This window comes from Oryctolagus cuniculus, chromosome 16 (genome assembly GCF_051225735.1).
Source record: "Oryctolagus cuniculus isolate XC-2025 breed Fujian yellow rabbit chromosome 16, ASM5122573v1, whole genome shotgun sequence".
Taxonomy (NCBI): domain Eukaryota; kingdom Metazoa; phylum Chordata; class Mammalia; order Lagomorpha; family Leporidae; genus Oryctolagus; species Oryctolagus cuniculus.
Window position 1 is genome coordinate 26950000 of NC_142882.1, and position 15131 is coordinate 26965130.

The 15131-nt window shown below is 43.8% G+C and overlaps 1 protein-coding gene across 2 annotated transcripts in view; it reads right to left on the reverse strand.

Moving 5' to 3' along the window:
- LOC149121631 (uncharacterized) overlaps positions 1 to 5205 on the reverse strand; it is a 43586-nt gene extending 38381 nt beyond the window's left edge. The window contains exon 1 of one of the 2 annotated variants that reach the window (XR_016222265.1): positions 4759 to 5153. Coding sequence is in view for 1 of the 2 variants with exons in the window: in XM_089315062.1 (XP_089171188.1) it covers positions 4759 to 5091 (333 nt within the window). In the remaining variant the exon portion in view is untranslated. Of the gene's footprint in view, positions 1 to 4758 lie in introns of both variants that reach the window. The other variant, XM_089315062.1, reaches the window with a different exon arrangement.
- Positions 5206 to 15131: the final 9926 nt, after the last annotated feature.

Here is a 15131-nt window from a genome sequence, read left to right on the forward strand (position 1 = left end):
AAATAAATAAAATCAATCTTAAAAAAATGTCAGAGTTATGGAGAGGAGGGAGAGTCAGATGGGATGGCATTGTGGATTAGCAGGTAAAGCTGCTGCCTGCAATGCTGGCATCCCATATAGGCAGCAGTTCATGTCCTGGCTGCTCCACTTCTGATCCACTTCTCTGCTCATGGCCCTGGAAAAGTAGAAGATGGTCCAATACCTGCGTTCTTGACACCCAAGTGGGAGACCTGAATGAAGCTCTTGGCACCTGGCTTGGGCCTGGCCCAGTTCTGGCCATTGCAGCCATCTAGGAAGTAGACCAGCAGATGGAAAATCTCTTTCTCATTCTCTCCCTTTCTCTATCTTTGCCTTGCAAATAAATGCTAAAAGAGAGAAAGATCTTCCATCTTAGATGGCTGCCATGGCCAGGGCTGAACCACACAGAAACCAGGAGCCAGGCACTTCATCTGGGTCTCTCACATGGCTTACAATGGCCCAAACACTTAAGTCATCCTTTGCTGCTTTTCTCAGGCCATCAGAAGGGAGCTAGGTTAGAAGTGGAGCAACTGGGACATGAACTGCTGCTCATCTGTGAAGCTGGCATTGCAGATGGTGGCTTTCCCCATTGTGCCACAATGTCAGCCTCACGAGTGCCAGTTTGAGTCACAGCTGTTCCACTTCTGGTCCAGCTCCCTGCTAATGCAACTGGGGAAGCAGAAACAGATGGCACAAGTACTTGGGTCCTTGCACCAACATGTAACACTTGGTTGGACTTCCAGGCTGGGCCAGCATTATTCATTTCAGTCTCTTGAATGAACCAGCAGATGCAAGATCCCCATCCTTCTGTCTCTGCTTCTTTCTCTGTAACTCTGCCTTTAAACTAAAATTTTTAAATCTTAATAAAATAAAGGAAAAGGGTGAAAGAGTAGCCATAGTAAAGTAATAGAGCAAAGCTACAGTTGTGCTGTCCCTCAGCAGCCTTCTGCCTTAAGTGGGAAGTCTCCAGCTTACAGACACTGACATAAAAGACACATTCACAAGACATTTCAAAACAACAGATGAGAGGTTTACAAAGCATATTTGTTTTATGGTAACTTTCATTCAATAGGTACACTGGGTTTAGATATAAGCCTTTTGTGCAGCCAAGTTAACCCAGGGTCTAAATCAAAGAGATATACTGAGGAAGATGTGCTGCCAGGGGAGAGAGCTGCATTGTCTCATTGCTCTTGTAGCATCATAAAGAGAATGAAAAGAGCTACTCATGTGCATGGTTATAAGGAGGACAGAAGCACAAGCATTTCAGAAGGGGGGAGCAAATTTCAAATATAGTTATTTTAAGAAAATGAAATGAAGTGAATTTCAGAATATAGTGTGGAGTAGAAAAACACCATCAGTTCATCAATTCTCACAGGGATCCAGGAAAACTGCCCTGCCTATCCATAGACCAAATGTTTCAAAACCCATTTTCTGATTAAATTCAGAAGATTACAGGAATCAGCACTCTGGGTGTTCAAATGCCAAATTAAGTTTTAGTTTCCACTATGGGCAGATGTAACCCAATCACTCAGAACATGAGAAAAACTTTTCCATATGAAGGAACATGAAATATTCAGGCACACAGAATAACTGTGCTTAGTGCTCCAAGTGAACCCCAGGATAAGCACCCAGAAAACCTGTTAGGTCTTGGGTCCAGTGCAGTGGTGTAGCATGTAAAATTTTATTTGTTTATTTAAAAGGCAGAATTACAGAGAGGCAGAGGCACAGAGAGTGGTCTTCCATGCACTGATTCATTCTGAAAATGGCTGCAATAGCCAGAGCTGGATCTATCTGAAGCCAGGAGCCAGAATCTTCTGTCAGATATCCCATGCAGGTGCAGAACCCAAGAACTTGAGCCATCTTCCACTGCTTTCCCAGGCCACAGCAGAAAGCTGGATCTCAAAAGAGCACCCATATGGGATGCCAGCACTATAGGTGGCAGCCTCACCTGCCATGCCGCAGTGCCAGCCCTCAAAATAAACCTATTTTAAATGAGGGATGGGAGAGAGTTTGTTTCTCCAAAGCAAGGATAACAAGATAATACCACACAGAAGAAGCTCCTCGCTCCTGGCTTTGGATCGGCACAGCTCCGACCACTGTAGCCAATTGGGGAGTGAACCAGCAGATGGAAGACTTCTCTCTCTCTACCTCTCCTTCTCTCTGTGTGTAACTCTGACTTTCAAGTAAAATAAATAAATCTTTAGAAAATAACTACTAGTACTCATTAACTTCAAAAATATAGAAATTTAATGAAACTCAAAATATAACCAAAATAATCTACTACAAATTATAATCTTTGAGTCATATTAGAAAAAAATTAACCCCTCCCACACTTTGAAAAAATGCACATGGGGCTGGTGTTGTAGGTTAAGCAGACCCTGGCAGTGCCAGCACCCCACATGGGCACTAGTTCAAGACCTGGCTGCTCCATTTCCAATATAGCTCCCTACTAATTCACCAAGGAAAGCAGAGGGTGATGGCCCAAGTGTTTGGGCCCCTGAAATCAAGTGTGAGAACCAGAAGAAGCTCCTAGCTCCTGGGTTCACCTGGCCCAGCCCAAGTCATTGTGGCCATCGGAGGAGTGAACCAACAGATGGAAGACCTCTCTTTCAATCTCTCTGTAAATCTGCCTTTCAAGTAAATAAAATGAATCTAAAAAATACCCTGTATACAATGTAGTATTTTGGTTATTCCCTCATACAAAGAAAGCTCGGATAAACTGTAGATGAATCCTCCTGGCTTGATGCAATTCAGAAGGATGATTGCCTTCTGCCACCCTGTGGTAGACATCAATGAAAGTTATTAATGGGAAGATGAATTGGCCAGTGCCATAGCTCACTAGGCTAATCCTCCACCTGCAGCACTGGTACTCTGGGTTCTAATCAAAGTTGGGGCACCAGTCCTGTCCTAGTTGCTCCTCTTCCAGTCCAGCTCTCTGCTGTGGCCCAGGAAGGCAATGGAGGATGGCCCAAGTGCTTGGGCCCTGCACCCACATGGGAAGGGGCATATTTTCTCTTTTCTTCCTTACTCCTCCTCACGTTAACACCTTGTACAAAGGCTTACACAGACCACAGTCATTATGAAAATCTATCACTAATATCCTCCCATGTTGAAAATGTCATGGGGTTAAACACAGAACCCAGAATAAGAAAAGTAATGGGAAGCTGGGGTTCTGGCTGAGCGGGTAAAACCATAAGGGTGCTGGTTCGAGACCTGGCTGCTCCACTTCTGATCCAGCTCTCTGCTATGGCCTGGGAAAATAGTGGAAGATGACCCAAGTGCTTGGTCCCCTGCATCTGTGTAGAAGACCTGGAAGAAGTTCCTGGCTCCTGACTTCAGATCCATGCAGTTCTGGCCATTGTGAAGATCTGGGGAGTGAACCAGCAGATGGGAGACCTCTCTCTCTCTCTCTGTGTGCCTTTCCTTTCTGTAACTCTGCCTTTCAAATAAATAAATGTTTTCTTTTTAAAAAGTAATTGGCCCTCTTAATTAAAACTGTATGGACTGTAAGATAACCAGCTTGGTGGAGCATTGAGTGACTGTAAAGAACCAGAAGAGAAAAATTGCACTTTTCTGTATTTATATTTTCATAGCTCTCCACTTTATGAAAATCCATATTAAAGTAGCTCATTATTAACACACACGGTAGACTTGCATTAATTTCAGTTCACGCCAGTGCCATGGCTCAATAGGCTAATCCTCCACCTAGCGGCACCGGCACACCGGATTCTGTCCCAGTTGCCCCTATTCCAGGCCAGCTCTCTGCTGTGGCCAGGGAGTGCAGTGGAGGATGGCCCAAGTGCTTGGGCCCTGCACCCCATGGGAGACCAGGATAAGCACCTGGCTCCTGCCTTTGGATCAGCACGGTGCACTGGCCTCAGCGCGCCAGCCACGGCGGCCGTTGGAGGGTGAACCAATGGAAAAGAAAGACCTTTCTCTCTGTCTCTCTCTCTCTCTCTCACTGTCCACTCTGCTTGCAAAAAAAAAATCAGTTCACTTCTCACTTTGCAAAGAGATTAGCAGCAGGTAGTAATAGTTGACATCCCTAATAACATAAGAAAGAAGGGGTGAAGACAGAAATTGAAAAGCAGGAAAATAAATCAGCTATGTTTCCATGGCCTCAAGCTCCAGATTGAAAAAGGGTCTGTTAATTAAACACAGAGGAGAGATCAATGCACAAAGCTACTGCACAAGCTTCACATTGCCACTGGGAAATACATCCAAACACAAGGTGCCCCAGCTGTCAGATGTGTCCACAGGGTCCAGCATGGGGGCCATGAGCCAGATCCTACTCTGATCTTCTCTCTCCACCTCTCTGCTGCCTCAGGCTCCCAGCTGAAGGCCACCAAGCCCGCCCAGCTGGAACTACCATGGGATATAACAGGAGGCCCAGCCAGAAAACATTCTTTGACCCACCCAAAGTGAGAACTGGGCTTATTTAAATATAGGGAATGGGACCCCTTCCTTCACCTTGCTCTCAACTGCCCTGCTTGTGCCATTACTCGTCCTGTGTACTTTAAGGAGAATTTGAGTGAGGCAACCTGTGGGACTGGCCGAGCGTTGGGAGACTGGGAAGCGGCGGTGGGAGACACAACACCTGGGCCCCAGCCTTGACTCTGCCGGAGAAGCTCCCAGAATCACTGAGAAGCTAGTGATCAATATCTGGGAGCTGACGTCCACCATCACACCCACCCCTCTCCCACACATGCATAGATGCCCCTTCCTATTCTCCATACTTGCCATGTAAAACCTTAGGAGCACGTCCCCTTTCTTCAGGACACCTGGAGAGCAAAGTGGAGAGTGTGGGACAGGAGAAGTCACTGGAATTTGGGACCCACGGGTGGCAGATGCAGAAGCACAGAAGCAGCCGGTGGTAGGTCTGGGGTGTGTGCTCCCCAAATGCCTGCAATTGCACTTGCAGAGCAAGACGCCCCAGTGAATGTGGGAGAAAGAGCAAAGCAGCCTCTCAGGGAACACTCTGACCAGTAAATGAACTTCATCTGTTCCCAACCCTGAGCCACAGGGAAAGGCACGCGAATGCGCAGGTTCTCCCACATTCACACGCACAGGCATTCAGAGAGGAAAACGTTAGAGCACCGGGTGACTCTGGGAAATGGAGTCCAGGCCAGGGCATTCCTAGATAGACTTACTGGCCCTCTCCTAGGGCTTCAGTGTGGGGTGGGTGGAGACAGGCTGGGAACCAGAGGGTGTTTGCTTTTGTTTACATCCCTCCTTCCCTTCCTTCCCACCCCAAATCTCAAGGGTCAGGTGCTGTTCTTCCTTTCTTGAACAAAATCTTAAGAACTGACAGCCACTGCTGCTGAGTCCCAAATGCCAGTTCCCTCACACATCCTGTTTCCCTCAGAAAAATCCCCCTGCTGCTTTATTCCTGGGCAGCTTCTCTCAAGTAATAAATGACAATGATTTCAATGTAACTCTTAGCACAGGTGTAGACAGCATAGTTTAACATATAGATTTGAGAATACAATTTTTATTTGTGTCTTGTTGATGTTTGTTGTTCTTTTCAAAGCATTTCACACCACCCTCTAATTCACCAAGTATAAAAAAAAAAAAAAACAACAACAAAAAAAAACAGGAGAGCTGGATACAGGACTAACATTGCCAAGTATCTTCTAGGGGCCAGATTAACAGAGTAAATGCCTTACTTTGTATCATTTATACCTTACGTCAATTCTGGAGACAGTATTATCAATTTACAAAGAGAAAGCCGAGGTGGAAAGAGTTCAGAATTGAATTTGCCCACAGAAATATGGTTAAAAAGTCTAGGTTAAAGGCCAACCAAAGTTAACTATAGGCATTCGGATCTGGCTGAAGAGCCCATGAAATTATTTTAGGCATGGAAAGTCAAGACACTCTCAAAAAAAAAAAAAAAAACTAAATGAAAGATCTCTGTGAGTGAGATCCCAGTGGAAAGAATGGGCCATCAAAGAAGGGTACCTTTCTCTGAAGGGAGGAGAGCTTCCACTTTGACTATGACATTGTCTAAATAACATTGAAGTCAACAAACTCAAAAGGCTTCCATAGCCTTGGCAACTCATGACTAGAGCCTAGGGAGATTTCTGACACCATAAACAAGAGTGTCAATTTGTTAAGTCAACAACAGGAGTCACTGTGCACTTGCTCCTCATGTAGGATCTCTATCCTTAATGTGTTGTACAAGGTGAATTAATGCTATAACTAGTACTCAAACAGTATTTTTCACTTTGTGTTTCGGTGTGGGTGCAAACTGTTGAAATCTTTACTTAATATATACTCAGTTAATCTTCTGTATATAAAGAGAATTGAAAATGAATTTTGATGCGAATGGAATGGGAGAGGGAGTGGGAGATGGGAGGGTTGCGGGTGAGAGGAAAGTTATTGGGGGGGAACTATTAACTTCCAAAAACTGTACTTTGGAAACTTATATTTATTAAATAAAATTTAAAAAAAAGAAATATTTTGGGACCAGCACTGTGGCATAGTGGGTTAAGCCTCTGCCTTCAGCACTGACATTCTATATGGGTGCAGGTTCAAGTCCCTGCTGCTCCACTTCCAATTCAGCTTTCTGGTCTAGCCTGGGAAAGCAGTAGAAGATGGCCTAAATGCTTGGGACTCTGCATGCACACTGGAGACCCAGAACTTCCTGGCTCCTGACTTTGGATCAGCTTACCTATGGTCATTGCAGCCATTTGGGGGAGTGAACCAGTGGATGGAAGACTTCTCTCTCTCTCTACCTCTGCCTCTCTGTAACTCTGCCTTTCAAATAAAAAAATAAATCTTTAAAAGGAAATATTTCTTTTAATTTGGGGTTCAGTTTCTAAACCCCAGATTTCTCATCTCTAAAATAAAAAGTGAAGGAGAGGAAGAGTATCTACAATGCTAATCTTCACTGTAGAGAAACATATAGGATTATAATTTATCTAAAAAAGAAAGGAGATTCAAAGTTGTTATTGCTGTATGGTTAATTTCCTCATGTTTAACATGAAGATAGCATATAAATATTATGCATTCTTAGGTATATGTGTGGTGTCTGATTTTTAAGATTTAAGTAGGAATGTAAGTGGAAGCAGGATGACATGGAGTTCTGTTTGTGATTACTTCTGGCAATTATAATTCATGGGATTAGAATTGCTCGATTAGGAATGCTTAAATGTATCCATTCATTTCACACTAATGTTTATCATGTCAGGCAATATTATTTGTGTAGACTGCTTTTTCTTGCCAGATTGAAAATTCAGGAGGGCAAGAAATATGTTTGCTTTGACATTAAAACTCAGCATCTTGATAGAGTCATTCTTTTAGTTGAATGAATAAATGAGGCTATAAAAATTAAATACAATTTCTGATCCCAAGAACTACCTAGTTGAAGAGACAATGAAATAGATATCTATTTGATAACTGCCACAATTAGATGACTGTATAATTTGTTGCTCAGAGATAAATTTGATCATAAAAGAGACATATTAATAATGACACAGGGTTGAAATGTATAAACAGAAACCATCCATGGCCAAGCAGGTTAAATGTTCACCCTAGCTTTGTAAGGCATTCCATTCATTACTTAGTAAGCATTTACTGAGCATTCTTTTGTGTGGTGTGTTGAAAGAACTACCAGCCACATGGTTTCCCTAGTTATTGGAGTAAGAGAACCTGAGCAATCAGAAAAAGGTTTGGATGAACTAAGAGGATTTACACAAAGGTAAGAAAAACAAAAAGCAGAGAGGCCAATTACAAAGTATATCAAAGGTAATTTAGTAGGATCTGAACCAAGGTATGGTGGTAGTGGGAATGAAGAAGAAGCAACAGATCAGAGGGAGATCTAAAATGCAGAAACAACAGGAATTCAATGGTAGATGAAGGCAGGAGGGAACTCATGTGTAAGTCTTCATTTAGATTTTATTATTTAATAGGCAAGGAGTTCTCAGTACATTAATGTTCATCATTAATAAAAGGCTACCTCCAACCGACTTATAAACTGCCCCTAAATCCAGGACACAGTCTCATGGGTAGCTACAATCTATAAGCCTTATGTTGATCATCATGCCAAATATTTTTAACTGCTACAATATACAATGGTCCTTTTTATGATGCAGTTACTTAGAAACTAGAAGACATAGTCAGGTCTATAAGAACAATCTAAATAAAAAAGTAAAATTCAGGGGCTGGCGCTGTGGCACAGCAAATAAACACTTGGGCTGAAGTGCTGCCATCTCATACAGGCACCTGTTTCAGACCTGGATGCTCCACTTTTTTTTGACAGGCAGAGTGGACAGTGAGAGAGAGAAACACAGAGAGAAAGGTCTTCCTTTACCATTGGTTCACCCTCCAATGCCCACTGCAGCCAGTGCTCTGTGGCCAGTGCATCACACTGATCCGAAGCCAGGAGCCAGGTGCTTCTCCTGGTCTCCCATGTGGCTGCAGGGCCCAAGGACTTGGGCCATCCTCCACTGCACTCCTGGGCCACAGCTGAGAGCTGGCCTGGAAGAGGGGCAACCGGGACAGAAGCCGGCACCCTGACCGGGACTAGAACCCGACGTGCCTCTCCTCTCTCTGTGTAACTCTGATTTTCAAATAAATAAATAATAAATATTTTAAAAAGTATAGTAATGGTCAATATTTATAAAAAAGTTAAATTAAAAACACCTCAAAATCATATAATTCAAACCTAAATTTGGAATACCTCAGTAATTCACAATTTATATATTCACCAACCTTAGGTAAGCACAATCAAGCAGGAAAGAAGTGAAAAAAATTTCCCCGGGGTAGGGGGTGGCACTACGGTGCAGTGGGTACAGTTGCCACCTGCAGTGCCAGAATCCCATATGGGCATTGGTTCGAGTCCCAGCTTCTCCACTTCTGCTACAGCTCTCTGCTATGACCTGGGAAAACAGTAGAAGATGGTTTAAGGCCTTGGTCCCCTGCACCCACATGGGAGACCCAGAAGAGGCTCCTGGATCCTGGGTCATGGCTCCTGGCTTCAGATTGACACAGCTCCGGCCATTGCAGCCAATTGGGAATGAATAGATGGAGGGCCTTTCCCTTTCTTTCTTCCTCTCCTTCGCTCTCTGTGGAACTATTTCAAATAAATAAGTAAATCTCTAAAAAAATTTCCTGTAATAACCAAAATGCACATTATAAAGTCCAAGTAAGGTGTCTAGCCACTGGGTCACCATCATGACTCATAAAAAACTCACTCTGCCTTGGTTACTCTGATATGAGTGGATGGACACAAAGCAGAAAAGCAAGCAATAGGTTTGAGCAGTGAATAAATGGAAAGAGCTCCAACAACAATGCTGTAGAGCTCTGTGGCTCCTAAATGAATGTAATATGCAGGCAGGCATCTCCTTAATTTCTGCCATGCTCTGAGTTGTTCTAGGACCATAGAACTGAGCACAAAAATCAGAGCTTTCAAGTCCAACATCCACAATTCACTTAGTGATAGTGGAGTACTGTAGCTTTGTTTCATGAGTACAACTAAACCTCACACACTTGATATGCCATTCTGTTAGGATCCACTGGAACTGGAGAGTGTATGGGGTCAGAGGGAGTAGAGGAGCATGGTGTGTGGGTCTCATGGTGGTGGTAGCTGTGCAGAGGGAGGGGTGGAGGAGGAGAAGAGCAAGAGCCCCTAGCACTGTGGGAATGAGGAGCAGAGGGTGAATGGAGAAAGGGTGACTGTATGCATTATGCCTGGTACTCTCCTGGGTATAATTGATGCAACATGAATAATGTGAGTATCATGATTACTCTAAAGGCAATTTGAGTCCTGGTGGACAGATGACAAGGACATAGATAATTAAAAACAGTGTGACAAAAGTTGTAGGTGCACAATACAATCTCTTACATCGTTTTTGGATGCCATGCCTATCAGGCAGGAACCATCAGGTTAAGGTCATTTTTCAGGGCTGGCATTGTGGTGTGGAGGGCAAAGCCACCCCCAGCAGTGTGAGCATCCCATATGGGCACCAGTTCAATTCCCAGCTGCTCCACTCCTGATCCAGCTCTCTGCTATGGCCTGGGAATGCAGATGGCACAAGTCCTTGGGCCCCTGAACTCTCATGGGAAGACCTGGAGGAATCTCCTGGCTCTTGGCTTCTGAGCAGGGCAGCTCCTGCCTTTGTGGCCAACTGGGGAGTGAAACAGGGTATGGAAGACCTCTTTCTCTCTCTGCCCCTCCTTCTATCTCTGTGTAATTCTGAATTTCAAATAAATAAATCAATCTTTTTTTTAAAAAAAGAGTCAGATCTCAGAGGAAGCAGAGCCTAGAAATGACAGCATTGTATGAAATAAAAATAGACAGATGGTAGGTAGAAGCTTGGTAACTGAAGCTGGGATCAGAACATGGATCTTGACTGGGAGGCTGTCAAACCACTCATCAACCTGGACAAGGCTGGGATCTCCCAACCTCTATCCTAGTGCCCATGCCTTGGCAGAGATGCATAACCAAGAAAGAGAAAATCATCTCTGGCTTTGGCTGAGAGGACTATGGGAGCTCCCCACATGTGAATCCAGAATCTTTTTAACCCTGAGATTCCCTCTTTCATAGGAAGGCTTTTCTGGCCTTGTCTTCTTAGCATAAACCTCTCATGCCACCAGACCTCCCATAGACCCACATCACAGGGCACATGATAACCTATGGCTGAATGAACAGAATCTTGAGGTATCATGTAAATGGAAGACTCATGAATCTATTCTCAGCTTATAGGTATACTTGAAGGTGAGAAAACTGAGGCAGGGGACGTTGGTCAGGCTCAACCACAGAGTCTTCCTTACAAAGCAAGCAAGCAAGAAAGAAAGAGGAGAAAGTAAGAAAGAAAGAGGAGAAAGAAGAAAGGAAGGAAGGAAGGAAGGAAGGTAGGAAGGAAGGAAGGAAGGAAGGAAGAAAGAAAGAAAGAAAGAAAGAAAGAAAGAAAGAAAGAAAGAAAGAAAGAGAGAGAGAGGGAGGGAGGGAAAAAGAAAACAAAAAAAATCCTATGCACACTTCAGAAGTGCCCAGCCACCCACCTCCTGAGTACATGCTCCTGGAACAATGACAAATCCCTGAAGACCAGAATTGGACAGGCACTATCTTGACAGTGTAGAAAGCATTTGGGGAGGAAAAGCCCTGCCCCACTAGAGCCCATTGGTCAAAGGATACAGCAGAAGACTCAGAGGCTTGCTGCATCACACATTTGCCCACAGAGTAGGATGATCACAGAAGGCCTGAAGACGTTTTGTGAGTTGTGGCTTTGTGGTACTGCCTGCAGTTGTTGACACATCAGGGATGACTGGTGGCAGTGGTTTGAGCTAATCCTGTCTCTGCCTGACCAGCACTGCAGTATGCATGGAGTCTGCTCCTGGAGTGCCTGATGAGGCCAAGGGATGTGTGTAGACCTACAGTCAGAGGAAGTATGAAGCACTGGCCTCAAGGTTGGAAAGTTGCCATAGCAACAATATTTTCAGGGGATGATGTGGCAGGGTTAGCCCTGCAAGGCAGGGTGGTCTCCTAAATACATGTCCTTCCCTTTATGCTCCTCTGAACTTAGATGAGCCTGAGTCGAGTGCAACAACCTGGGTGGCTGATGCTGAGAGACCACCAGATGAAATTCTGGTTAATGTATGCAGGTCATAATGACAACCGTATATGCAATGTTAGGTGCTGTCCCCTGCATTCACCCACATGCCTGATATGAATGAGGGTCTGACAGAGGGAGAGTGGGCCATGGGATTTTCAAGAAGGACCTGTGAGCAAGTGAAGCAGGCTGATTTCTTACCTGGGGCTACTAGAGAAGGGCAAGGGAGGTTTGCAAGCTAGAAAATGAGCAAAGAGATAGGAAATACTACATCCCCTTAGCCCCTTCCCCAAGATGCACATTCAAGGTTAGCAATTGCCCTCCTCTTAAATCTGAATTGGTGCTAGTAATGATGTAGGAACTTGTGAATAAAGGGCCCAATGTGGCTAATATTCTGCTGGTCTTTCCTAAAATGACCCAACAAATAATATTTTCTTAAAACAAATATAGGCATGCATATAGCTTGAGACTTGACTGAGAGTTCTTGCAAAATATAAGTACTCTTTGCTGACTTGAAAGATGCTAAATGTGTGGCTCCATATTGGGGGTTTGGAGTTCTGTCATTAGAGCTGGATTTTGCCATTGGTGGTGCACATCATTTTCTCTACTAGGTCTCTGACAACTCCTATGGCATTTACCCTTGCTAGACATTTCCTCAGATTCCCAGCTGAAAGGCAGCCAAACGTGAATCCTATTATCGAAAGGCTGACATCTGTGGTCTCTTTGTGTGAGACTCTCATTTGTTAGGCTGGAAGAGTAAAAGCATCACTCAACAAGAAGCACCGGAGACAGACCTGATGAGCATGTCTGTTTATTAGCAATCAGGCACAGATTTGTATAGGGTAAGTGGGGAAGAAAAAAGCCTGAAAGTGGTAACAGTAATTCTATAGGGCAGAAGGGGCAGCATGCCAAAAGGCTTCTAACTAATTGACTTCTAGGTCACATAGGACTCATAGGCTCCTGGGCTCCTTTGTGCAACCAGCCCACATCTGGCTGTTGCTTATCAGCTCTCTGTTTATGAACCACAAAAGCACAGCCACAAGGCTTCCAACAGGAAGTGGGGAATGGAGGAAATGGGCCTGGAGCTCCTGCAACTTGCCAGCAGCCAGACTGTGGGGTCCCTCCCAGCAAGCATGGTGCACCATGCCCTCTCAACTTTCTGCATGGGGCAGGGCAGGCAGTCCCATGGGATCACCCACAGAAATCTATCTTAACTGCAAAAGATTGTGATTGGCTACATTTTTATGATAGAATTTATATCAGAAATTTTCCATCAAAGTATCCTTTATTCTGGATGTATCATACACAGTGATGGAGGAAGAAAAATTCTTACATCCATGTTGACCTCTCACCTACACAACAAGCAGGCTCCTGTTTGTCTTGCTAATACAGCCTCTTCCCCCCAACCCCACCATGACCATCCTTGTCCTGCCTCAACTTTTGGACACAACAACATATGAAAGCTCCTGCTATCAGCCTGAGATCTCCTTCACTCTTCCCAAGCTGTCTCCCTCTATCTCAGCAGCTCAGCCTCAGAATCCAGCCTCATTCCGAACCACTCCCAGCTCACACTGTGACCTCAACGGACCTTTAAATCTAGCCCAAGCACTTCTCTATCTCAGCAGCTCTGCTTTAGCTCAGACCTCCAAGCTCCTTCCCACTACTTTGTACAATATAAAGCACTAGTCTGTAAGACAGGGGGTTCTCTCTTTGCTGTGTGCTTGCTGGGAACTCTCTGTCATGCATTCACCTTGGAGTGAATAAACCTTCTGAATAAACCTGGACTGCCTGTGGCTTCATGCTCTGTCTCCTCTTTCTTGGCACAAAGTTTGTATTGTTTTGTGGACTTGTGTAATGGAGATGAAGTATATTACCTCAATCCCTGACCATTTAAAAACCAATTTATAAACAAGGACATGGAATGTGGCTCCACTAAAGTGTATCTGTGATCTTAGAAAGTCTTTTGGCTGCTTTTATTGGAAGGTGAGTGTCAGGAAGTGAACTGATAAAAGCGATTGATGAGATTTCCTTTGAATTCTGTGGTGCTTCCCTGAAACTTGGAACACTTTGGTGATTTAAGCCCTTCAGATTAAAAACTCATTAACAATTCTTGCTCAAAGTGCTAAAAATAATCAGCTACCTAGATCATGGACCTTGGATAAATGTTCTCTCTCCAACTTGAAGCTTTAAAAGAGGACTTAAAATGTCTTAAGATTGATGTTTTCAGGAATAAAATACAAAGAACTACCCTTTTTTCTTTGACTTAGCTGAACTTAGCTGTGAGAAGGAAGGGGAGTGTGGAACCCAGTGACTACTGATATTGGGAGGCCTGACCTATTAATGGCTACTCCCATGATTTCCTAAAGCTTTTATATGTGAGTTAAATCAAGTGAGAAAATATAGTGTGCAAGCAAAAGGACTCTGAAAATCAATATGTTGCCCATGATAGAGCCTAGGGTACATGAGGAGTCTTCAAAAATTTCATTAAAAATGTGTGTCAGAGAAAAACTAGGTATCAATTTTTTAATTGTAATAAAATTAACTTACCTTTTAATTCCATTTTCTTTTTTTAAAAAAGATTTCATTTATTTACAGACATTGAGAGGTAGAGACAGAAAGTCCTTCCCTCCATTGGTTCCCTCCCCAAATGGCTAGAACAGCCAGAGCTGCACCAATCTGAAGCCAGGAACCAGGTGTTTCTTCCTGGTCTCCCATATGGGTGCAGGGGCCCAAGCACTTGGGCCATCTTCTATTGCTTTCCCAGGCCACAGCAGAGAGCTAGATTCAAAGAGGAGCAGCCAGGACTAGAACTGGCACCCATATGGGATGCGGGCACTGCAAGTGGAGGATTAACCCACTGCACTACTGCACTGGCCCTTGAATTCCATTTGTGTTGTGTATTCTTAAGAGTCTCCTTGGATATAGTTTGCCCTATGTGTAGTCTAGAGCACTCTAGGGAGGAATATGGGAGACATTGATCCCTCTGCAGCTACATGATGTGTTGATTGAGCTTATAAATTCAGAGTATGGGAACTCAAGGGTAGCCCATTGGAAATAGCCTGTTAGGACATAATAGTAATAGTGGTTAACCAGTATTTAATGAGTCATTATATGCCAGACATGACTATCAGTATTCTAAATGTGTTGTCCCATTTCATTTTTTGCTTAAGCACTAGATATAACTATTGTTATCATTTTCCAGATGAAGAGGAACAGAGATTACCCAAGATGCTATTGCTAAGCATGACAAAGTCAGCATTCAAACCTGGAAGCATTTCTTAATGACGATGGTTAATTTTTGTTTGGATTTGTCAGTCTAGTTGATTGTATATACTATATATATACTGTCTACAGATTCCAATGAAGGGTTAAAAAGTTAAAAGCCGCTCCCCCCCCCAACCTCCTCTGGTGAACTTTCCTGACCTCGTTAGACTTGCTCTGCATAGCCATTCTCTATAAAGTTAATTGGTCAGTAAATTACCCCAATGTGAGCGTAACCTCAGTTTCACCTAAGTGAGATAGAAGAAGTCACCATATATCTCTGCCTCCTAGACCCCTGAC